The sequence below is a fragment of the Chrysochloris asiatica genome, unplaced genomic scaffold (genome assembly GCF_000296735.1).
Source record: "Chrysochloris asiatica unplaced genomic scaffold, ChrAsi1.0 scaffold00302, whole genome shotgun sequence".
NCBI classification, from domain to species: Eukaryota; Metazoa; Chordata; class Mammalia; order Afrosoricida; family Chrysochloridae; genus Chrysochloris; species Chrysochloris asiatica.
The window spans coordinates 2,538,604-2,565,235 of NW_006408820.1; the positions used below are offsets into that span (position 1 = coordinate 2,538,604).

Sequence of the window (26,632 nt, forward strand, 5' to 3'; positions counted from 1 at the left end):
TTCTTATTAAAGACCAAGCGGCTAGATGGTGGGGTGTTTAGCTCCGAGAGTGTGGGGAGTTAGCTGAGGGATTTGTAGACTCCAGAGTGGTGCAAACAGGGGGTGTCCTGGGACAAGGATAAAGGGATGAGAATTCCAGACAAGTCTTTCCAAGGCCAACTTTTAAAGGTCGGAGGAAAGTTTATCGTGGGGTGGGGACCCTAAGGGAAGAGCTGGGTGGGATCCGTCGCCTCCTCCCCTTTAAGCGGGTGGCCCCGGCCCTTCCTTCGTTACCTGGAGCGGGGAGGGGCTTGGGAAAGTTTGTGTTTGTTGCTGGCAAAGCGCCGGATGGGAGGCGCGGGCGGGCGGGCGCTGCGGCTCTTCCCTTTTGCTTTCGGGAAGCGGTCGGGGCTGCACACTTGGATCGCCTGGGCCGGCTCGGGCGCCTTGATCCCGGTCACCGGGCAGTGGGAGGTGGGAGGGAAAGCGGAGAACGGGAGGGAGCGGAGAAAGGGGTGCACGTACGCTCCAGCGCTGGGATTTCTCGGCTCGAGAGGAGAGCGGAGCAGGCGCGCGGCCCAGACGGAGGAGCGCGGACTCTGGAGCAGTCGGAGCTGGAGGAGGAGGAGAGGCGGCGGGGAAGGCGGAGGAGGGAGAGAGTCGCTCCCGCCCGGCGAGCATGGGTCGCCCGGCGCCGAGGCCCCTGCTGCTGGCGCTCCTGGCGCTGGGTGAGTACGCATGGGGGTCGCAGGGACGCTGGGGGCTTGCCGAGGTCCCCGGGGGGATCGGCGAGGCGCTGCTGCTCCGCGCGGCCTGGACCGCCGGGGATTCCCCGGACTGCTCCCGGGAGACCCGGCCGGCGGGCGTCGTGTCGGGCGGGGAGCTGCCGCGGGGCTGCCCGGAGCCGAGCGCGAATCTGCCCGGCCCCGCGCGCTGTGGGCAAGTCACCGCACCTCCAGGCCGAGCCTCGCCCCCACATGTGCCGGGGGGAGTGGCTGCTGGCCGGCTTTCCCTACAACCTTCCCTACCTGTTGGCCGCCGGGAACCGGGCTCACCTTGAACTCTCGGCCCGGAAGGTGCCTGCTTTTCCCTGCCCGCGTCCCCCCCAGGAAAGCGGAAATATGCGGCTTTCATAAGCCCCGCCATAGCCGCGATCGGCGAAATCGCCCTTCACACCCACAAACCCACCCCGAGGTGTCTTCCAGGAAAGAGAAGGAACCCACCAACTTCCTTCTCTAAAGGTTACAGAGGGTGGGTGGGTGGGGGGGGAACGCGGAAAGGAGCGAAGGTTACAATAAAGATCGGCGTGCGAATCCTTCCGACGTTTCCTCGTGGCTAGATCTTCTTCAGTCTTTTCATCTCAGCTTTTCTAAGAGCTGTGTATCTATCTATACACAAAGACCTAAGAGCCTTCTCCAACTTTTTTTTTTTTTTTTTACCTGTTACTGTCCCATCCTTGTCTTCCACCTTACCCAAGCTCTTAGTGCCTCATGATAATTTGGCCCTCAACCCAAGGAATCATTGTTTTTTTGTTTCTTTCTTTTCCATTCTACATTCCATACACAGACACTTCCTTGCAGTAAATACACATGGTTATCTTAACCTTCAAAAAAAATGTTGTTATGTGCGGGGAAGTCGGTTCCTACTCATAGCGACCCTGTATAGGGTTTCCGAGGCTGTAAGTCTTTACGCGAGCAGAAAGCCTCGTCTTTCTCCTGAGAAACCGCTGGTAGTTTCGAACTGCTGACCCTTGAGGTTAGCAGCCCCACTCGTAACCACTACGCTACCAGAGCCCGTTGGTAAAAATAACAAAAAAAAACAACAAAACCATCCCCCACCCCTCAAAAAAAACATGTGTGTATTAAGTGCCCACCCTGAGGGCTTGGATATGGATGCTTTGGTGAATGAAGTGATCAGAGGTTCTTTTCCAAGTCTCTAGGGGAACACAGATCCCAACCTGTCACAGATTGCAGGAGTGTGGTATCTGCTCCAGCCAGGCCCCAGCTGGAGAGAGGGTAAATGACTTATGGCCAGAAAGTCCCAGTGGAAGTCTTCCAGATCCACTCCCCTCCTGCTGGTACCAGGGTCCACTGTCTCAATCCCTGTGACTTCAGCCTAACTGCTCCTCTGTTTTCTTTCTTCACCTCTGAGGTGATTTCTTAAACTCAGCTCCCTAAGAGGATTCATCCAGACGCATGGCTTCAGTTGCATCCTGTGTTGAGAATGGTCATTTAATTTTAATTGTAGCGTCTCATGTATGGGTTGATCCTAGTGCTCCTAGGACCCTTGTATGTTCTTGATTTCTTTCACACCCATTAGTTTGGTCTAAGTGTCTGGGTCAAGCAGGGCCATGGCCTACACTTGTACAGACAGTGCACTGCATAACTCTAGGAGCTGCTATTCATTTCATGGTTTCTGTGAATGACTCCCTCTAGAGTTGTGCAGAAGCCTGTGACTCAGCTAAGAGGGTGGGGTAAGGAAGTTTGTAAAAAACTGCCTCTGAAGAACTATGGTAAGGAGGAAAAAAGGAGAGAAGGCAACAAGAGACTGGCAGAATAAAATAGAAGTGGGGAGTCTTGCTTGTGCACAGTGTATGCCTCCCTGGCTGGGCATCTCATGTTAACTGCACACAGAATTTCGGTGATGTCACCAGCCAGTGCCTTTCTTCCTAACAGTTCTCTGAACTGGATGTTCCACACAGTAATTGCCTCACAGAAGCTCACTCAGTGTGCCTGCAACCTGACCTCTAGGAAATCCTTCCTTTTTCACACTAAGGGAGCACTGCACCGATTCCTGAAATGTAATATGTTGATAAGCAATATCATCTTTCTTTCTGTATTGCAATCTCTGGGTATAATCTTCTCTCTGACCTCCATGGTCACTTAGCCCTTCAGTTCTGTGGACTTTCCTCAGAGAGCTTCTCTTCCTTCCTGGATCAGCAGCTACTTTCCTAGTCTAGGCCCTGATAGATCCCCACACAGATAACGACTGTTAGCTTCCTAGTTGGCTTTTTCCTTCAGCCTTTTAATTTTTTTCCCCTCACTTCATGATTTTCCTGTAGGACTGTTTTGGGGGAGTCCCATCTTTGCTCATTGATTCTTTATGTCCTTTGAGGAGTGCTACCCCTCCTGTTCTCCTTCTGGTCTTCTCTCTGATTCAGAAACTTCACTCTAGGTTACCACTTTGCTGTTCTTTACATAGAGTATATTTACGCCCTCTGGGCTTTCCTTGGTCTATGGTCTTGGAATGACCCCTCCTGCTTTTCTCTTCTTGTCTCCCTTTTCCCTACAATTCACTTCCTCCATGAAGCTTTCCTAAGTCTACTCCCATAATCACACCAGAAGCTTAAACTAGTTTCACAGAGCAGGCTTTACCTTGTGTTGCCTATGTCTGACCTGTCTTGTCCATTTTTTGAGTGTCCACTGTGTCCATTAGTGTGTTCAGTACTGGGTGTTACTTGTCGGTGTTCTACTGCTAGGTTTTCAGTGACTAAATAGTCGGAAATAGTCCATCTCTCCTTCCTGTCTGTCTTCGTTTGGAAGCCCACCTGTAACCTGTCCACCATGGTTAACCCTGGTGTTGGTGGTGGTTATGTGCTGTGGAGTCAATTCTGACTCATAGTGACCCTGCATAGGGTTTCCGAGGCTGTAAATCTTTATGGAAGTAGAAAGCCTCATCTTTCTCCTATGGAACCACTGGTAGTTTCGAACTGCTGACTGTGAGGTTAGCAGCCCAACTCGTAACCACTATGCTACTAGAGCTCCTTATGGATGAGAAGTTGGGGGTAGGAACCCTGTTCTACCCAGTCGTTCAGGCTCCCAGAGTGATGGCAGCTCTGCTGTCTTCAACCCAGGACTTCCCTGAGCATCCCATCCACAGTGGCGGTCACTCCACTCCAGCTGCAGAAGGAGAAAAAGCAAGGAGAATATATGGAGCCTTCAAGGGCCAAGCGTGGAAGTGTGGAACACATCACTACTGTGCACACCCCACTGAGGCAGGTGCTGCTGCTGGAGCTACAAAGGAAGCTGGGGAGTGCAGAATAAATAGCCGGTCAACCAGGTACCAACTACTATGGAAGAAAGCAAAAGTGGACTTGGGTGGACAGTTCGCTGTCCCTGTGTCGTTAGAAAGTAAGAAGAAAACAGTCCCTACCTCCCTATTTTTCCAGGCATTTGTTGTTAAATACCATCGAGTTGGTTCTGACTCATTGAGACCCTGTATAGTATTTATAAGGAGTGGCTGGTGCATTTGAACTGTCAACCTTGCAGCTCCAACTTACCTTGTGATCTAGTAGTTTATCCTACAGCTCCACACCAGGACTGCTAATTTCTAGGCATAGACACTCATATATAACATATAATGTGTGTGTAACTGGATATTTTGTTAGTTCTTTTTTCATAGCTGCTACACAGGGCTTTGCACCTAAGAGGCACATTGCAACAATAGTTACTATTAATAGAGTACATATCAAGCATCAATCATTCTCTTATTTAAATTTCACAGCCACTTTGTAAAGGCACTGTTCTGTATTGTGGATGAAGAAACTGATGCCCAGAAAAGTTAACTAACATGTCCAGAGTCATACTCCATGCAGAGACAGGATTTGATCCCAGAACACCACTCAGCCTCTATTGAAGAAAAGTTGGTTAATATTCACCATAACCTTATGCTATGTATTGCTTTGAGATTGTTATAGTTGTCATTGGCCATTGAGTCAGGCCCCAACTCATGATGGCTCCACACAGAATGGAATAAAATGTTATGCACACCCTGCCATACCCTGCCCAGGATGAGTTGCTAATTGGGCCATTATGACTCAGGGGGTTTTCATTGTGTGAATTTTGCAATTCGATTGCCAGGCCTTTTGTCCTAGTAGGTCTTAATTCTGGTAGCTCTGCTGAAACTTGTTTGGCATTTTAACAATAAGGAGACCTCCACCCACATATGGGTGACAGCTACAATTGAGGGGTGCATTGGTTGGAAATTGAGTCTGGGTCTCCTGAATTGTTGTTAAGTACCACGGAGTCAGTTCCAACTCATAGTGACCCTGCACAGGTTTTCCGAGGCTGTAAATCTTTACCGGAGCAGAAAGCCTCATCTTTCTCCTGTGGAACCGCTGGTACTTTCAAACTGCCGACCTTGAGGTTGGCAGCCCGATTCGTAACCACTATCTACCAGGGTCTCCTGAATGGAAGGTAAGAACACTGCCGCTGAGCCACCACACCCCTGTAAACAGTTGCCATTGAGTCTGTTCTGTCTCATGACAGCCTCATGAACTTCAGAGTAGAACTGTGTTCTAGAGGGTTTTTAGTGGCTGTTTTTCTTAAGTAGATTTCCAGATCCTTCTTCGAGGTGCCTCGAGATGAATTCAAACCTCCAGTAGTTGACAACTGAGTGGGTTATAACTGCTTGCACCACCCAGGACCTCCTGGTGACATTGATTTGAAACTCACTGCCACTACCATCGAGTCGATTCCATAGTGTCTCTATAGAACAGAGTAGAACAGTTCCTTAGGGTTTCTGAGACTTCAGATCATTGTGGAAGTAGACAACCTCATCATCTCTAGCAGAGCTACTGGTAGGTTTGAACCTCCAGCCTTGTGATTAGCAACCTGATGTTTGACCCACTATGCCACCAGGGTTCCTTGAAAGCACCAATGTGGTTAAAAAGAGAAGGGCCTGGGGTGAGCACAGTGAAGACACAATTTCTAAAGGGAAGTACTGGTGCCAGATGAACTGGGCAGAAATGACGGCACAGCTACATCTAGAAGGTGCCCGTGCCTGCTCTGAGGAATGGGACCGAAATGCAGGCTTCCTCAGAAAGCCGGAGCTCGTGAATCTCTCCAGTTTAACGGTCTTTGAAGTGCTATGGCCTTCAGAGATTCCTTGGCACTCATTTTAGCCTTGTTAACAGAATTCCAGTATCTGCCAAGCTGATTAATGCCTGCCCTGGCTATAATTATTCTTATTAGCCTGCTGAATAGGAACTCTAGTTGTCAGTGATCATTCCTTACAAGGCAATAGGGCTAGTTGGCATTTATATGGCGATTTTGTTTTAGTGACGAGCGAGCGGCAGAGCCGATTTCCCCCACAGATTGAATGTACATTTTCATACTGGCGCTGTGTCTAGCAGTTAAATAAGGTGTGTGCTTGTCTGTCGGTGTGTGTCTGTGTCTCACTTCATCAAATGAAGCTGGGGAGAAGCTGTCGGTGCAGTTCATAGCTATTCAATTTTAATTGCATTGGTTTCTTAAAGGCAGGGTAACAAGGCCATTTGACTCTCTTGCTTTGGGGAAATAACTGGAACTGGCAAAAATTCTTTGTAATCTATCTTATGGAAAAGGCGAAGTGCTGCAGTTGGCACAGCTAGTGGTTTTCAGATCTTGGAATATTTTTTTTCCATACCAATTGTATTCTTTGGGAAGCAACAGAATTATACCCAGTCGTTAACACCATCATGTACGAGCAATGTCATTTCCAGGAGACTGGTGCTAATGACACCCTGTGTACATTTGTGTTCTTCGAATGCTGATTTTTTCCACAATACTCTCTAAGTGTTTGTGTTAGATTATGGAGTCTCTAAGCAGCATGATTCAAGCTTAAGTATGATGTTCTGGGACTTTAATTGCATCCTGTTTCATACCTTTATAAGCAGCTGCAATGTGAAAGCATTTACATCATTCAGGATATTTCAGGGGAAGGGAGAAGTACCGTGTGTGGCTAGTGTATTCTGTCGGGGATGAATTTGACTTAGAACTGTAAAGAACAGAAATGTGCTTAAGGATTCAAGGCACATTTCAGAATGGATGCTACCTTTGAATCCTAATGAAGTAGAGGCAGTATGCAGACAGATAGGTGACTTCTTGGACCTTAAAAGGGAAGCCAAGCCAAGAAAGCCCTAATGAATATTTCTTGTTCTTATTTAGAGCTGGACTAGGCCAGAACTTTCCTGGACCACTGCAGGACTCCACATGGGCTTCAGGTGGAGTGTAAGTGTGTCATGATATTGATGCCCTCAGTTCCCAGGCAACTGGAATCCATAGACCCATGGTGGTTGCCTCTAGACCACAAGTTCTGTTTACTCAGAGCCCCATAGTCATTATCATTTCCCCGTGTGTCCCCTAATTTGACAAAGGTTGGCAGTTGTATGTTTCACCTTTAGCCTCAGCTTTGTGATACTGTATGAAGAATGGAAGCTGCGAAGCTTGATTCACAGTGAGTAGCTCATCTATTCATTCAGCAAATACTGAATGAATGACTACTACTACACACTAGCTCCATTGTTCCAGGGGCTAGGGATTCAACGTGTTGAAGCAGACTCAGATCTGCTTGTAAAGGGTAAGACACGATGCACTAGAAGTGGTTGATGGTATCATCCAGAAAGTGTAGAACCACCTGGATGATTGAGAAGGAGGGTCAAAGTTACTTCTTGGGAATGCTTGTAATTAGAGGACAGGAATGGGAGGGAGAGTTCTGGAATGGGAAGAACCATGAGAATGCCCCGAAAGGAGCCCAGCAGGGATAGATGAGTGGGCTTGCTTAAAGTCTGGGTTGGTCAAATGCTGTTGGGAAAAAACCCTGAAAAAGAACAGATTGAGAGAAACCCTGGATTTGGAGACTATAAAGTCTGACCAGACAATGAAGGTGAAGTTGAAGTCAGTGAGTGGGGTCAGGGAGGAACTCTGCGGCAGAAAGTAGAGCCTACTCTTTGAGGTGGTACAGGGAGGAAGACCACTTTGAGGGGAGTAGCTCAGGGGCATGACTGGGCCAGACCATCTTGAACAGGATCCAGGAGACGCCAGCAAAGAAAGAGGGGCGATCGAGGATAGATCCTAGACCCGGACTCCAGAGAAGGTGGGACAGTGGGCTTGGAGGCTCAAATAGAGACCCTGAGAGTGGAGATTTAGTGTTCAGCCTAAGAGAGAGAGAGGAGGGAAGGTATGGGGGAAAGAGGGTTGTGGGCTGAGCCATGTACCGTGTAGTGCAGGGAATACAGTCTCTGCAGATTTCTTAGTCTTCTCCTGTCCTCAGAGTGGTCACAGAGTCCCTGACATGCCAGGTAGAGGTTATCGATGACTCCCCTTTTATCCTCCGCATTACCCATTTCAAGTTGTTCCCCGGGTTCCCTTTGGATGTCTTCTTCATGTTGATTGGTGGAGTTGATCTACACTTGACAGTGAATTCTGGGTCTAAAGCTAATAGGTGGAATCTGCAGCATAGAGATTTTGCTGCCTTTTAAAAAAAATTGTATACCGCACCTTGGTTGTATCCCCGTGAGTTAAGAAGATTTCAGTAGTTTGTACTACATATGAACTTTACTTATTTGTTTTTAAGATGTCCATGCTTGTCATGAGTCCTGGTGGTGATGTGGTTAAGTGCTCAGCTGCTAATCAACATCAACAGTTCAAACCCACTACTGCTCCTCAGGGAAACCCTGGTCTGATGCTGTAGGATAGGCACTGGACTACTAACTGCAAGGTCGGTGGTTCAAATCCATCAGCAGCTCCTTGGAAATATACAGAGCCACTGGGAGCCGAAACTGACTTGACAGCACTGAGCAACAACAATAAAATATCTAATGGAGTCCTGGCATGGTGCTGTAAGATAAGCACTAGACTGCTAATCACAAAGTCAGTGGTTCAAACACACCAGCAGCTCCTTGACAACCCTATACAGTGTCACTATGTATGAATTGGAATCATCTGCACCTGGGACAATCTCAAGGTCCAGGCCACCCTACTGGATTAAAGCCTGCATTTTAAGAAGATCCTCAAATCTTGACCTAGACGAGTGGTTGGCATGGATGATACACCTGGTGGCTTGGGCTTCTTCAGTAAACTGTGTGGAGCCAGAATTGGAGAAGAGTGAGTCAGGGCAGGGCTGCGTGGGGATGTAGCGGGCGTTCAGTTGTCAGTGAAGGATGGATGGTATAGATCTAGTGAAACCAGTTGGCTTGGTTACATGATTTTATCTCACCATAATTGGCAGCCTGGGAGCAGAAGGGTGAAGAGAGCAGGAGAGTGAGGGACAAAGGGATCTAAGGCGTGGGTGAGAACATCACAGAGAAGTTTGGCCAACAAGTCCAGGTGAGGCAGACAGCTGAGTGAGACTGGAAGGAAGGACTAGAAGCCATCATCAGGGTTAGTTAGGAAGGAGCTTCAGAAGGGCACGGGAGTAGGCAGGCTGGAAAGATGTGGGGATGTAAGGGTCAAAAGAGGTAACATCTGAGTACAGGGTCTTGGATTGGAAACCTAAAAGAGATGGTAGTCTGGGCCAGAATAAAACTTACTCAATATTTTTTGCGTCTTAGGCCATTTTGACCAGTTTAACTTCTGATTGGGTTGGGTTTGAGTGAATTAGAAGTCAGTGGTGTGACTAAAGGGAGTCCTGGTTGTACAGCCGGTTTAGCATTGGACTGCTAAACTGCAAGGTCGGTGGTTCAAACCCACCAACTGTTACAAGGGAGAAAGATGAGGTTGTCTGCTATCACAAAGATTTACAATCTTGGAAACACTAATAAGAATTTCTACTCTGCCTTATAGAACACTGTGAGCTGGAATCAACTTGACTGGCAACAGGGTTTGTGTTTTTGTTTGTTGACTGTGATGAAGATGAACTGAGGCTTTGGGGTAGGTGTGCTGGGGGAGGAGTTAATTCGAGTTTTCTTTCCCTCCAAGTTATTTGTTGTTGTTATGTGCTGTGGAGTCGGTTCCGACTCACAGCGGCTCCGTACAGGGTTTCCGAGGCTGTAAATCTTTATGGGAGCAGAAAGCCTCATCTTTCTCCCGTGAAACAGCTGGTAGTTTCGAACTGCTGACTCTGAGATTAGTAGCCCCGATTCATAATCGAGTCCTGGTGTGGCGTGCGGGTTAATGCGCCAGACTGCAAAGCCATTTGAACTGCAAACTTGGCGGTTCAAGCTCACCAGCGTCTCCTTGGAAACCCTATACAGGGTCGCTATGGGTCGGAACCGACTTGATGGCACTTAACAACAACAACAGGGACCTACTATATATAGCACACCAGGAGCCCTGGTGTGGTGCTGTGGGTTAATGCATCAGACTGTAAAACCATTTGAACTGCAAGATCGACAGTTCAAGCTCACCAACTGCTCCTTGGAAACCCTGTACAGGGTCACTATGGGTCGGAACTGACTCGATTGCACTTTACAACAACAACAACATGTAACATTTAAAAAGACTTTATTTTGGCTGTTAAGAGTATGCACAGCAGAACATATACCAATCCATAAGTGTAATTCGGTGACATTGAGTACATTCTTTAAACTGTTCAACCATTCTTACCTCCTATTCAAAGTGTTTCTCCCCTGTTAACATAACTCACAGCTTCCTAACTTTCCAATCTATCCTTTTGAGTTGTTATCAGTTTGATACCGTATAGCTCCCCCAAAGCCCACTGCCCTCAAGTCAATGCCAACTCCTAGTGGCCCTGTAGAACAGAGTAGATAGAACTGTTCTGTAGAGTTTCTGAGGCTGTAAACCTTTACAGGAGCAGACAGGGTCATCTGTTTCCCGAGGAGTCGCTGATGGGTTTGAACCACTGACCTTTTGGTTAGCAGCCCAATGCTTTGATACCAAATAGATCTTAAAAGAGCACAATGCTCAAATCAGACATTCTTTGCTAGTTAAGCTAAACTTTTGTTTGGTTTTAAGAAAATCTCATATAGTGTCTTAGTTTTCTGGTGTGGCTATAGCAGAAATAGCCCACGTGGATGGTTTTAACTAATAGACATTTATTCTCTCATAATTTACGAGTCTGAATTGAGACTATTGGTTCTAGGAGAAGGCTTTCTCTCTCTGTCAACATTGGAGGAAAGTTCTTGTCTCTTCAGCCGCTCCTTCCTATTGTTGTTGTTGTCATGTGCTGGGGAGTCGGTTCGACTCATGTACAGGCTTCCAAGGCTGTAAATCTTTACGGGAGCAGAAAGCCTCATCTCTCTCCTGCGGAACAGCTGATAGTTTCGAACTGTTGACCGTGAGATTAGCAGCCTGATTCATAACCACTACACCACCAGAACTCCTTGGTGGTTCCTTGGAAATCATGTGTCTTATCTGTTTTACCCCATCTTTCCTCTGCTGGTTTGTTTAATCTCTTTTATCTCAAAAGAGATTGACTTAAGATACACCCTATACTAATTATGCCTTATTAGCATAACAAAGACAATCTATTCCCAAATGGAATTATTATCACAGACATAAAGGTTAGAAATTACAGGACTTAATTTTGGGGCATACAATTCAATCCATAACATATCATTTAAGGAGTACTATGGGCTAGGCATTGGACTATTAACTACAAGGTTGTTGGTTGTCTGCTCTGGTAAAGATACAGTCTCAGACCCCTATCTAGAGTCATTATGAATCCAAATCAACTCAGTGGCAGTAGAGTGTTTGTTATGATGATGCAGTGGATTAAGCACTGGACTGCTTTTTGAACCCACCAGCCGCTCTGTGGGAGAAAGATGAGGTAGTCTGTTACCACCTCAGAAGCCCCATGTAGCTCAGCTCCATTCTGTCCTGTAGGGTCTCACTAAGAGTTAGAAGCGCAGTGCTTAAGTGCTCAGCTGCTAATTTTAAAACTTGTCAGTTTGAACTCATCAACTACTCTGCTAGAGGAAGATGCATGTGACAGACAGTGTGCTTCTCTAAAGATTCACAGCCTTTGGGAAACCCTATGGGGCTGCTCTTCTCTGTCTTCCAGGATTGCTATGAGTCCGAATCAACTTGACGACATCAGGGGTTTTTTTGGGGGGGGGGGGGGGGAGGCGGGGGAAGGCACTATGGTTAGCCTTTAAAATCCACTCAGAAGTGCTGAAGAAGAAAGATCTGGTGATCAACTCCTGTAAAGATTATAGCCAGGAAAGCACTATGGGACAGTTCTGCTTCATCACATGGAGTTGCTATGAGTTGAAATAAACTCAGTGGCACTTAACCACAACAACATACAGATGCTTATTATGTGTCAGGATTGTTGTTGTTGTCAGGTGCCATCAAGTCAGTAACGACTCATAGTGTGACCTTATGCACAACAGGACAAAACACTGCCCAGTCCTGTGCCAGTCTTACAATTATTGCTATGCTTGAGCTCATTCATTGCTGCAGTCACTGTGCCAGTTGATCTGGTTGGGGGTCTTCCTCTTTTTGGTGACCCACCACTTTACCAAGCATGATGTCATTTTCCAGGGACAGGTCCCTCCTAATAACATGTACAAAATATGAGAGAAAAGTCTGGCCATCCTGGCTTCTAAGGAGCATTCTGACTGTATTTCTTCCAACACAGATCTGTTTGTTCTTTTGACAGGCCATGGTACTTTCGATATTTTCCTCCAACACCGTAACTCAAATGCATCAATTCTTCTATGGACTCCCTTATTCATTGTCGAACTTTCACATGCGTATGATACTATTGAAAATGCCATGGTTTGGGTCAGGTGCACTTTAGTCCTCAGACTGACACCTTTGCTCTTGAACATTTTAAAGAGGGCTTTTGCAGCAAATTTGCCTCATGAATACATCATTTGATTTCTTTTTCTTTTTTTTTAAAGTTTTATTGAGTGATAGTGTACATGGGGGAACATCAGTTTTACATTCTTCAATTCATTGCAATGATTACAATCTCCTTTGTGCATCCTCATTCAACAGTATTTGCTTCTATTCCCTCTGGTTTTTTTGTTTTGTTTTGTTTTGTTTTTTTGATGGGGGGTAGGCAATGTACACAAAAAACACTCAGGAATACATAATCATTTGAACAACCAAAGGGCACAGAAATTCTGCAAGCCTGCCTTCTGGCCACCAGCACACAGTCTTTCTCTTTCCATGAGTCTGAGTCCTTGGCTGCTCTCTCCATGCCCTCATCTCTGTCTCCATCTCTGGTGTTGCTGCTTCTCTGAATAGGGTCCCACATTCCATTTGTGCTCTTCTCCCTTGATGGTCCTAGTGTTCTCTGTTCCTGTACTGTAAGATTAACTACTCCCCTCTTTTTGTTACAATACTTCTACCTATACTGTTGTGACAGTTGCAATTAGTCATAATAACAATTACTCACTATTGAATCATAAGAATCTTATCCCCATCTCCTTTCACCAGTCTCATCTAGACAAGATGAAACTTATTCAATGAGAATTCTACCTTCCCCCACACACTCTGAAACTAAACTTCCGCTGTTTTTTTTTTTTTCCACAATCCCCTCCATACATCAATCCATGCATCATCAAACAACCAAAGGGTATACCCCACAGGCCTGCCTCCTGGCCATCAGCACACAGCCCCTTTCTCTCCCTGAGTCCAGTGTCCCCAGCCACTCCATCTATCCATGTCATCGTCTCTGCCTCCATTTCTGGCATCACTGCTTATCTGGGTAGGGTCCCGCACTCCACTCTTCTCATTTGATGATTCTAGGGACCTCAGCTCCTGGACTGCAAAATCAATCGCTCCCCTTCTTTTGTTACAAATCATCTACCTTTACATTTCCGACCCTCACTGTTAGTCTTGATAGCAATTATTCGCTATTGTACCACAAGAGTCTTATCCCCATCTTTTATTAGCCCTGTCACAACAGATTGGAAACCATTCACTAGAGATTCTATCTTCCCCTGCCCTATCTGGAACTAGACTCCCTCTTGAAAGCTTGTAAACCAGTCACTTCTTGCCTTTGAAGCTCCCACATTTTGGTAGTTGCCCATCCCTGTCAACCCTGTGCACCAAGGGGGTGGGAATGATCCTCGCTGTAAAGATTTGTTCCCTTTTTTGAGCTACTACATCCATAAGTATAGGTCAGGTTTATCAAATTGTAGCGGGTTACTCTTTTTATTCCTCTTCTTGCTTCTTCTAGTCGAGTTCTGATCATCCAGCCATTGAAGCCAGGTCAAGTGGGTACTATCTGCAAGTATGGTGTTCTTGTGCATCTACCCTCACTTCATATCAGCTGGACGCTTCACTCTCTGCTCTAGTCCTCTGTGCCCAGGAGTCCCCGGGTCTTGCCATATTGCTGGCCAACCAGGTCTCAACTCAGGTTGACAGGAGTCTATTGAATGTGGTTGAACTTAGCTCACAACTTCATTGCTGTTTTTCCCCCACTTCCCCTTATTGGTGACCAATGTGGTCACCAGCCAGACCACATGCCTCCTCGTGTATTCCCTTGAGTCTCAGTCTTGAAGGGGGGTTTGCTCTGAGGGGACCTGACTGCTTGCCTTGATGGAACCCGGGTGAACAGCTTGCTTGTTCTTATAGTAGTCAGTCAGACTGCCTTATTGTTTTTTATTTTTCCTGCTGGTCTTTCTTTCATAAAGTATCTTCTGTTCTTCTAGCCACTCCAGGCTGCTCTACTTGTCCTTTCAGGTGGAAATTTCCCACCGCAGATGATTCTGGATGGGGTTCTGGATTCCGCCTATGGTCTTATGTAATGCAAAGGCTCCACAGGAAGCCTCTTTCATTGGACAACTTCTAGCCCCCTCTAAGGTATTCCAATCAATTATAGACTGAAGACGGACTTTGTTGTTATTAGGTGCCATCGAGTTGGTGCCGACTCATAGCGACCTTATGCACAGCAAAATGAACCGCTGACTGATCCTGGGCCAACCTCACTATTGTTGCCGCTCTTGAGCCCATTGATGCTGCCACTTGGTCAATCTATCTCAGTGGGGGTTTTCCTCTTCTTCTCTGACCCTCCACCTTACCAAACATGATATCCTTCTCCAGCTACTGGTCCCTCCTGACAATATGTCCGAAGTATGAGAAACAAAGTTTGGCCATCTTGGCCTTCAGGGAGCACTCTGGCTGTACTTCTTCCAACACAGATCTGTTGGTTGGTTCTTTTGGCAGCCCACAGCACTTTCAATATTCTCCTCCAACACCATAACTCAAAAGCATCAATTCTACAGTCTTACCTATTTACTGTCCAGCTTTCACATGCATATGAGGTCATTGAAAATACCATGGCTTGGGTCAGGTGCACCTTAGTCCTCAAGCTGACATCTTTGCTTTTCAACACTTTAAAAGGGTCTTGTGCAACAGATTTACCTAATGCAATCTGTTTTTGATTACTTACAAGCATTCTATTGTGATTGAAAACTTGTAAACCAGTCACTTTGTGCCTTTATAGACCCTCCCATTTTAGGTAGCCAATGTCTAAGTTGCCCATTCCTATCAACCCTGTATAAGGAGATCTGGTAGCATAGTGGTTACGAATCGGGTTGTGAACCTCAGGATCAGCAGTTTGAAACTACCAGCTGTTCCGCGGGAGAAAAATGAGGCTTTCTGCTCCCTTAAAGATTTACAGCCTCGGAAACCCTGTACAGGGTTGCTATGAATCGTAACTGACTCCACGGCACATAACAACATCAACCCTGTATACAGAGGAGATTGGAATGATCTTGGCTGCGAAGACTCCTTCCCTCTCAGTTGGTATTTTGAGCTACTACATCCATAAGTATAGGTCAAGTTCATCAAATTGTAGCAATTTACACTTGTTTCCTTTGTCAATTTTCTTTTTTTTTTACCTTCTTCTAGTTAAGTTCTGATCATCAAGCCATCAAAGCTAGGTTGAATGGATACTATCTACAGGTTTGGGCATTCCTGTGTGTCTCTTCTCACTTCCCATCAGCTGGGCGCTTCGCTCTCAGCTCCAGCCCTCTGTGGCTGTGTTCTTGTCCATGGACTCAGGAGTCCTCAGGTCTCACCACACTTTGGACCAACCAAAACCTCCTCTTCTCTCTCTCATCTCCAGGTTGACAGAAGTCTATAGAATGTGGTTGAACTCGGCCCATATCTTCATTGCTGCCTTTCCCCCTCTTCCACTCACCAAGAGACCAATGTGGTCCCTGGCAAGCTTACATGCCTGCTCATGTGTTCCCTTTGAGTTTCAGTCTTAGTGGGGAATTTGTCCTGAAGGGACTATCATTTGATTTCTTGACTACTGTTTCCATGAGTGTTGATCTGAGCAAACTGAAGTCTTTGACAACTTCAATCTTCTCTCCATTTATCTTGATGTTATTTATTGTTCCAGTTGTAAGGATTTTTGTTTTCTTCACAATGAAGTGCAGTGCAACCCATACCGAAAGTTGTGATCTTTAATCTTCATCAGTAAGTATTTAAGTCCTCTTCACTTTCAGCAAGCAAGGTTGTATCATCTGCATATTTCAGGCTGTTAATGAGACTTTCTCCAAGGTTGATGCCATATTCTTCTTTGTATAATCCAATTTCTGGGATTATTTGCTCGGCATACAGATTGAATAAGTATGGTGAAAGAACACAACTCTGGTGTACACTTTTCCAATTTTAAACCATTCAGTGTCCCTTTGTTTTGTTTACATACAGATTCTTCGTGAGCACAAATAAGTGTTTTGAAATACTATTTCTCCTCAGTGTTGTCCATAGTTTGTCATGATCCACACAATCGAAAGCTTTTGCGTAGTCAGTGAAGCACAGGTAAACATCTTTCTGGTATTGTCTGCTTTCAGCCAAGATCCATCTGACATGAGCAATGATATCCCCTCATTCCACGTTCCCGTCTGAATCTGGCCTGAGTCTCTGGCAGCTCCTTCTCAATGTACTACTGCAGTTGTTTTTGAATTATCTTTAGCAAAATTTTACTTGTATGCAATATTAATAATGATACTTTTCTATGATTTCCCCATTCTGTTGGGTCATGGGCATAGATCTGGATCTCTTTTTGGAATGGGCACAGATCTGGATCTCTTCCAGTCAGTTGACCAGGAAGCTGTTTTCCATATTTCTTGGTATAAATGAATGAGTGCCTCCTGTGCTGACTTGGTTTGTTGAATGATTTCTATTTGTATTCTGTCTGTTGGATTACATGTTTAGTTCTTTGCCAGTGCCTTCATGTGCTCCTTGGATGTCCCAGACCCTTGTTCTTTGCCAGTGCCTTCAAGTGCTCCTTGGACGGTCTTCCTTCATATCATATGCTCTTGATCATGTGCTACCTCTTGAAATGGTACTGTTGTACCAACTCGACAGCAGCTAACAACAACAGCAACATATGTATGTGAGAGCTAGACAGTGAACAAGGAAGATCAAAGGACATCTGAATTATGACATTGGCAAAGAACATTAAATATACCATGAACTGCCAGAAGAACAAACAGATCTCTTTCAGAAGAAGTTCAATCAGAATGCTCCATAGAATTGAGGATGATGAGACTTGGTCTCTCAAACTTTGGATATGCATCAGGAGGGCCAGTTCCTTGGGAAGGCTATAAATTTGCTACAGAGTTAGCTTAATAAGATGAATTGACATAGGAGCTACAAAAGTGGGCTCAAACATAGCAATGATTGTGAACTAAATGTGTGAATCCGATAGTGCTTGGTTCTTTTGGTACGTAGGATCGCTATGAGTTGGAATTGACTCGTTGCCACTCAACAACAAAAAACAATTAAACTGAATCACAGGGAAGCTAATCTGCTTAAGGACACACAGTAAGTGGCTGAGCTCCTTGGATTCAAACCTGGGAGATATGCTCCAAAGTTGAGCTGATATCATCAGCACAATGCACTATTCTGCTTCATTGTGTTGGTCCAGATTGTTCAGCAGCAATGAGTTGATACAATTTGCTAAAATGTGGTTATTATAGTAACCATGTCTTTTAAAACAGGAGGCTTAGATTGTAGCAGCTAGTTCTTCCACACATTAGTTTGGTGACCTTGAACAAGTTGTTGAGTAGTTCTAAGCCCTGTGAATGAAGGGGTTGGACTAACTGATCCCAAAAGTACCCCTTCCATCAGAAGTATTTGAGTCTGTGCTAACCCCTGCTGTTGGCCATATGGGCCACTTGGTCTAGCCGTGGCTTCCCTGGCTCCTTGCCCATCTTCCTGAACTCTCCTCCTGTCTGCATCCCAGGCTTTGTTATATCTCACCTGCTTGGCACCTCTCCACCACAATGGGGTTCATGCCTTAGAGGGCTCTGGGACAATTTGTTGTTCTGTCACTGTATCAGCAACAAATTCCTCCTTGCAGGCTTTTCCTATGCAACTAGGGTTTGCTCTCCATTGTGTCTCTAGGTTAAAGAGGTGGCCCCACCCCCAGGTTAACTGGACTTTCTGACAGACATCTGGGGAAAGTCATGATCCCACAGAAATAATAAAACCAATAAGGCACTTCCAGATGACAGACTCTCTCATTCTTAGTGATGTGTTGTTGCAAGTTTTGATTGAGGATATCAATTTTGAGTAAATTGGGGTTGTTGTTGTTGTTGTTTTTCTGTGCCGTGGAGTCGGTTCCGACTCACAGCGACTCACAGGGTTTCCAAGGCTGTAAATCTTTAAGGGAGCAGAAAGCCTCATCTTTCTCCCACGGAACAGCTGGTAGTTTCGAACTGCTGACCTTGTGGTTCACAGCCCGATTCGTAACCACTATGCTAAATTGGGGTTGGAGTGGAATAATCACGTCTTAACCTCAGAAAGGAGTCCTTGTGTAGTGTTGGTGTTGTAGGATAAGCACTCAACCTAAAGGTTGGTTTGAACCGCAAGATCGGCAGTTCAAACCCACTAGCTGCTCCTCAAAAACCCTATACAGGGTTGCTATGAATTGGAACTGACTTAGCGGCACTTAACATCACCACCAACAACCTTGGAAATGTGATTTATGTTTTCTTCCACATTGAGCTTCAGGTCCAGAGAAGAACCTGTTAGATGGCTTTACTTCCTAGCTTCTGCTTTTCCTAATATTCCCCAGACCACAGCAAGAAGAGACACAGACATCTTAGTTATGGTTAGGTGCTGTTGAGTTGGCTCCACCTCCTGGCAGCCCCCATACACAGTCGAATGAAATCCTGCCTCCCTCACAGCCTTTGCTATGTTTAAACTCATCGGTTCAGCTACCGTGCCAGTCCATATGGTAAGGGTTGTCTTCTTTTATGCTGATTCTTTACCAACCATGATGTCCTCCTCCAGGGATTGATCTCTCTAGATAACACGTCCAAAGTATAAAAGGTAAAGTCTTGCCAAACTCCTTCTAAAGAACATTCTAGGTGTACTTTTTTCAAGACAGATTTATTTGGATATATTTTTATATATGTCTAAATATTAACACGACTTTCCATTTTACACCCTTCCTTGAAGGGTCTTTCAGTTGATGAGTCAGTGTCTACTCATGGTGACCCCATGTGTGTCAGAATAGAACTGTGTTCCATAAGGTTCTCACTGGTTGATTTTTTTTGGGGGGTGGGCATGTGTGGATTGCCAGACCTTTTTTCTAACTCACTTTTGGGTGAACTTGAGCCATCCACCTTTCACCTAAGAGCTCAGTTGTAACTGTTTCCCTGAAGAGTAGAGGATTTGATATTCAGACATCCAGTCAGTAGCCTTAATACTAAGGCATGTATTTCTAGTGATTGAGGACCTTTTCATTTCCATTGGTCTGAAAGGAAGGATTCTAAATGATGCTGGATAGAATGCTGACTATATTCTGGTAACTTACATGTAATTGTAGGAACGTGTGTTTATGAGCCCTGTTGTCTGCATACTGGCTGCCAGCAGCTCTGCCCTCCTGGTCTTCTTGAGGTGCTAATACTGCTTATACTGCCCAGTCCAGTGATGTCATCTCACTCCTCTTTGATGCCGATCTCTTTGAAGCTTACCAATAATTCTCAAGGAGAATTCTGGGCTGTGCTTGAAATAGCTTGCTATCTTATGCATAGGGGCGGGTAGTCCTTTATAAATGCATTGCCCCTCTAGGATGTGCTAAGAACAGAATCTTAACTGACTTGGTGACAATCCATTGTGCTGTCACTTTGCTTATATTGCAGTGAGGAGTATAAAAACAAAACAAAACAAAAAAGCAATCTTTTGGCAAAGATAGTCAGTTTTCCATTTTTTAACGGCTGACACATCCAAACGCTTTTTTATTAGAGGACATTATAGTCCATTGTCTTTGATGGAGAAATCCTCAAAGTCAGTTCCAAGTTGAGAACAGGGCACCTCGCACAGAGTTTGGCACATGGCGTGAGCTTAATAATATTAGTCACAGTGAACCCATTTGGAACCCCTGGGACAATTAACATTTATGACCAACTATTATCTTATCTTGCAAGGCTAGACAATGCTACCTTTCCTTGTGGTCTTCTTTTTCAGTTCCATAGTATCTGCACTGAAGTATGTTTGCCATGTGCCTTGCATTCAGAGGCTTGGTGGGTCCGTGGTAGAATTCTCAAACCTTCCATATGGGAGACTCAGGTTCAGTTTTGAGCCAGGGCACCTTGTGCAATGCACCTCATCCCATCTGTCCTTAGAGGCTTGTGTGTTGCTATAATGTGGAACGGGTTTCACTTGCACTTTCAGTCTTAAGATGAAATAGGAAGAGAGGGCTGGCAATCTGTATTCACAACCCAACCAATGAAAACCATGGATCACAACAGCCGGATCCACAACCAATCATGGGATTGGAGCTGGACTGGGCAACATTTTGTTCCATTGTGCATGGTGGGTGTGGGTCACCATGAGCCTGACACCCTTAGAGGTTACAAAGGAATGAGGAAATGAAGTCCAAGTGGAAACAGAACCAGTTATAACGGAAGGGCAGAGTGAATGCTAGGTGCCTTTTAAAGGCCTGGGAGGATGAATTATTATTAGATAGCTCTGCAATTGCTGGCTATTGGAACTATGGGATGGAATTAAGGACAGGTGCTGTTATTATGGGAATGCTCCACAGAGCAGGTGGGATTGTAGAGCTGTTTGAGCCCGTAGCAGGAAGGCATTTTAAGTATGAAAACAGCCAGTGCAGCTTCCCAGAGGTGGAAGTAGCTAATGTATATGGGTTGGTGCCCCATTTGGGGATTAGCTGGTTTAAGTGGGTGGGTCAGAGACACCTCAGGGGATATGGATACTAAGCTCTGAGGAGGGAAGGTTGGTGGAGAGGGCCAATGTGAGCTGCTAAGAGCCCACATGGGTGGCCGGGGCAGCCTGTTAAATTGAGGTGATAAGTCAGGACATAATCCTGTTTATAGTTGTTTTATACAAGGAAAGCAGCTCACAAAACAATCACTGATGTTCCTCTTGGTGTAGTTTATCAGAGGGCCTGATGAGAGGCTCAGATCAGTTTCAGAGGACGAATGAGGATTTTCAGTTGGTTTTCTATGGAAACAAGGTTTCTGCAGTCCTGTGGTCTATTCATCAGAGTCCCCACTTTAATAAATTTTCCATAAGCAACTATCATCTGAAACTTGAGGCAGAATCCCAGAAAGCTGTTGTCCTGACTCACAGTAACTGGGTGAAGGTACCTCTGTTACTTGCATCTCTGGAGGTAGAGAAGGGGAATGCACTGACTTCCCTCAGGAAGCCCAGGAGCTGACTCTGAGTCCATTTACAATACTGACACAAAGGTAGTTATCGCTCAGCAGGTGTGAGTTTGATCCCAAGAAAATATAATCAGTCAAGCTCTCTGTTCTGGTAAATGTGTTCATCGAAGACAGTCAGGCCTCAAACAAACACGTGTGGAAACGGAGCACAGAATCAAGTTTGGTGTCTCCTCTTTCATGACATTTTCCCTGGATCCCTTACATGTACATATGCAACAACATGTACATATGAGAAAGAGCTCTGGCAGCATAGTGGTTACGAGTTGGGCTGCTAATCTCACAGTCAACAGTTCGAAACTACCAGCGGTCCTTCAGGAGAAATATGAGGCTTTCTGCTCCTGTAAAGATTTACAGCCTTGGAAACCCTTTAACAGGGTTGCTATGAGTCAGAACCGATTCCACAGCACATAATCCCACCAGCAACAGACATACGAGGGGACCCCTGGTATGGTGCTGTAGGATCAGCACTGGACTGCGATCACAAGATGAGTGGTTCAAACCTACCAGCTGCTTCTTGGAAACCATATACAGGGTTGCTTGAAAACCCTATACAGGGTGGCTATGAGTTGAATAGACTCAAGAGTATGTCACAACAATAAATACATATAAAGGGACTTCAGAAAGTTCTTAGGAAAATTCCATTAGCATTCTATTCTATTTTCTGCAGACTTTTAAAAGCCCCTTATATAATCAACCATGGAGTCCTGGTGTGGCACTGTAGGATAAGCATTGAACTACTAATCACAAAGTTGGCAGTTGAAATCCACTAGCTGCTCCTTGGAAACCCTATACAAGGTCGCTATGAGTCGGAACCAGCTGGCAGGACTTAACAGGAACATATAATTTTACATTTAAACCTCACTTTTGTTTATATACAAGGAGCTCTGGTGGTGTAGTGGGTTAAGTGCTGAGCTGCTGATAGTTCACACAACTGATAGTTCAAACCCACCAGACACTCCTCCAAAAAAGATGAGGCTGGCTGCCCTTGAGTAAAGACTTACAGCCTCAGAAGTCCTGTGGAGGGGTCAGTATGAGTTGGGATTGACTCAGTGGTAGTGGGTTGGGTTGGGTTTGGGTTTGGGTTGCTTATATAATACTGCCATAGAGTTTTTTTCCCACATGTTTGATTTCTCTCCCTGTCAAGTCAAGCCTCACTTTCCCAGGGAAGTGAGGATATGTTCTGACTCAGACTGCCGCTGCCTGTAGGTTGTGTGGGCTGCCTAGGCCAGTTCCTTCCTTGTCACTTCTCATCCAGCCACATTCCTTTTGTTTAGAGCACAGCTCTCGGTTCATCCTGCTTTTGCTCATTAGGATCCACCACTGGTTTGTCAGTTTGTTGTTCTGTGGTGGTTTGTGTGTTGCTAGGATCCTGAAAACGATGTCACTGATGTTTCAAATACCAGCAGGGTTACCAACAGTGAACAGGTTTCAGAGGAACTTCCAGGCTGAGATAGATTAGGCTAAAGAAAGGATTGGCATCCTACTTCTAAAAATGAACCAATGGAAACCTTATGAATCACAGCAGAATGTGCTGGAAGACGGGCCCAGCAAGGTTGGAAGGCACTTAGAATACACAGTGCCAGTCAGTAGTGGTGGTTGTCTGCCTGTGTGGAGTCAGTTCTGACCCATAGCAACCCTGTATAGGGTTTGTGAGGTTGTTAAATAAATCTTTACAGGAGAGGAACAGAAGCAAATACTGTTGAATGATGATGCAGGAGGGGATTGTAATCGTTGCAATGAAACGAAATACAACAGATGAGTGTGAAAACAGTGTTCTCCCATGTAAACTATCACTCAATTCACAATAAGAACTTTAAAAAGTTTTGTTTGATATGTTTTCCTTTCTTTTTTCAATGGAGTGTGCTGGATGTCTCTATAATTTTGTTCAGATGACGGCATAACCTGGGAAAGCTGTTGCTGCTGTGGATGCATAACACTGCGATTGGTATTTTTATATAAATAATAAATGTATACACATATGTATATGATTTGAATTTTTGGAAACTTTAGCTGTGCTGTCAACTTTGGAAAAAGTATCCTAGTTGGACCTAGTTAAGTATAGAAATTAACAGCCATATTGGTCTAGAAATGTTAACCTTAATTTTCTTTTTATATATATAAGCCCTTATCTAAGGAACGCTGGTAGCGTAGTGGTTAAGAATCGGGCTGCGAACCGCAAGGTCAGCAATTCGAAACTACCAGCTGTTCCACGGGAGAAAGATGATGCTTTCTGCTCCCATAAAGATTTACAGCCTCAGAAACCCTGTACAGGGTCGCTATGAGTCGGAACCAACTCCATGAATTTGATTACAGAAACTAATAAAGTATTCTCTAAAAAAAGAAATAACTTTGCAGGAGCAGAGACCCTCGTCTTTCTTCTTTGGAACCGCTGGTAGTTTTGAACTGCTGACCTAGAGGTTAGCAGCCCAACTCGTAACCACTATGCTACCAGAGCTCCTTGACTTAGCAGTGATCATGAAGATGGCAAAGAACTAAGCATTATTTCATTTTGTTGGACATGGAAACTTCACGAGGCAGAGCTAGCTCACAACAAGTTTATTAGGATGATTGAGTTTTCGTCCCATCTCAGTGTATGCGTCATGAAAGCGGGACCATGACCATTTTCGGTTATCCCAGTGTATAGAAACTCAAGTCTTGTAACAATTAAATTAATTTACATCCTTAGAAAACACTTGTGATATTATGTATATGAAGGGGCTTCAAAAAGTTCATGGGAAAATCAAACTTTTGAAGTCCCCTCGTGTGTGTGTGTATAAAATAAAATATATATAGTATATGTACTGCAAATACAATGTACGAGGGTGAGTCAAAATGTATCCATGCTCCGGTTGCATTAAAACTTCTGTTGGCTGCGCTCATATCAGCACTTTCCCGTTCAAGGTCACTGCTGTGCAGGTGTGAATGTGAACATCTGCAAACAAAATTTGGACAGTTACTCGAAGGAAGGCAAAAGTTTCTTTTAAAAAAATCATTGCTGGTAACGAGACATGGATTCATCACTACGAGCTTGAGAGTAAATGGCAGAGTATGGAATGGAAACATCCTCAATCGCTGACCAAGGAAATGTTCAGAAGTCAACCATCAATTGGAAAATTGATGCTTACAGTTTTCTGGGATTCTCAAGGGCCGGTATTGAACATCATCAGGAAAAACATTCAACAATCAACAGTGCTCATTACATTGAGATGTTCACAAAAGAGCTAAAGCTTAAACTTGTATTAAATCCAAAGAACTGCTATCCAAAGGCGTTGTGATTTTGTATTATGAGAATGCACATCCGCACAACTCTGCCCACAATGTTGACACTGCAAAAACTTCCTTTTGAGGTGTTAAAGCATCTTTCTTATAGTACTGATCCTGCTCCATTGGACTTTTACCTGCTTGGTCCCCTGAAAGCAACCCTTTGAGGAGGGAGGTTCACCTGTGATGAAGTGAAGACACCACTGCATTTGTGACTCATAGCTCAACCTAAACCATTGTTAAATAAGGGAATATGAAAGCTTGTTGACAGGTGGGCAGAGTGTATTGAAAAGCAAGGAGATTGTGTCAAAAACTGATGTATTTGTCTTCTCTAAAAGTTGGCTAAAATAAATTCTACAGTCACTGTGCAGATAATTTTTGACTCATCTTAGTATGTATAACAAATCTCTGTCTGAAAAAGTACAGCTATAGAATGCTCCTTAGAAGCAAGAATGATGAGATTTTATCGCTCATATTTCAGACATGTTATCAGAAGAGATCAGTCCCTACTGATGTTTGGTGAAGTGGAGGGTCAGTGAAGAAGAGGAAGGAAGACCCATGACAAGATGGTCTGATACAGTGGCAGCAACAAGGGGCTCAAACATCACAATTGTAAGGATAGTGCAGGACCAGGCAGTGTTTTGTTCTGTTGTGCATAGGGCTGTTACAAGTTGGAACTGACTTGATGGCGCCTAACAACAACAATATATATATACATATAAAATCTGTGATTATTTATATATTGTATATTTTTTTAATATATATATAGGGGGCAGTGATGATTTTTGTGCCCTCTGACCCCTGAGAGTATGTGATCCACCATAGTATGTCAGAAAGAATTGCTTGTGGTTTCATTTCTAAGATAGAGGTTTTGGGGATAAAGAAGGAGAAAATGGGGCCAGCACTGGAAAAAGAAAGGTTGAGGGGGTCTCTATTCGTCCTCATATGGACTGTCTCAATTTTTTTTGTAGCAGCTCGTGTAAAGAGTAGACGGCTTGTGGGGTCTCGTGGTTGACTTTCAGGACCTCCCCCCCCTCCACACACACACCATCTTTCTTCCTTTTGTAACATCCCAAACTAGCATCCAGAACTTGGTTTTCATCTTTCACATTACTGAGAAACCAACTTCTTAGTTTCTATGCAAGTTGTGAATGCCTGGTGGCTGGTGGTGTCCAAACCACAGACGGTATGTCTTCGATGCAAGTTGTGAATACCTAGTGGCTGGTGTTGTCCAAACCACAGACGGTATGTCATCGTTGTTTTAACAAGCAGCCAGCTTGACCCAGTCTGAGGGGAGGGGCAGTTATCTGAGCATGTGTCTCATCTGTCTCCCAGGTTCATAACTGCTATTGATGGTCTACCCTGTATCAGGGATTATGTTGAAGCTCTGGGCACAGAAGGATGTAGACAGTCCCTCATCTCCTACAGCTGGCAGTCTAGATGTGGAGGCAGGCCAGATACGCAGGAAGAGACACAGCTTAGAAGAAATGCCCAAGCAAAAGATGCTGAGAGTTTAGAGAAAAGGGAGAGAACATTCTACTCTAGAAAGAGAGGTAGTTTTGCAGAGACAATTGACAGTAGTTCCTGTTTGTGTCTCTGCCTGTGTCTCCTGTGTGACGTTTCTGCATTTCTGAAGACTTTAGTAGAGTCCCTGAATGGCATACCTGGTTTATGTGCTGGATTAGTAACTAAAAATGTTGTCAGGTTGAGATCATCTAGAGGTGCCTCCAAAGAAAGGAGTGACCATCTATTGCTGAAATTTTAGCTATTGAAAGCCCTAATGAGCACAGCTCTACTCTTGACACCTAGGAGAGTTAATAAAATTGATGTGGTAATATTTGGGGTGGAACCACTTCCTGAGGTGCTGAATACTGCTGGTCTCTGGTGTTGTGTGTCATGGTTGTTTCAACCATACGCTCTTCACTTTCCGTGGTAAGCAAGGCAGAGGACTTTTCTGAAAATTCATTGACAGGGTGATTCTGAAATACCAAAACCCTTTGCTGTTGAGTTGATTCCCACTCACAGTGGCTCTGTAGGAGAGAGTCGAACTGCCCATAGGGTTTC

General features: G+C 44.8%; 1 protein-coding gene across 1 annotated transcript in view; it reads left to right on the top strand.

Annotated features, from left to right (window-relative positions):
• Positions 1–523: 523 nt before the first annotated feature.
• The window catches only part of PTGFRN (prostaglandin F2 receptor inhibitor), a 124,503-nt gene continuing 98,394 nt past the window's right edge, over positions 524–26,632 (top strand). The window contains exon 1 of the mRNA XM_006874805.1: positions 524–707. Coding sequence (XP_006874867.1) covers positions 659–707 — 49 coding nt within the window. The 5' untranslated portion in view covers positions 524–658. The remainder of the gene's footprint in view (positions 708–26,632) is intronic.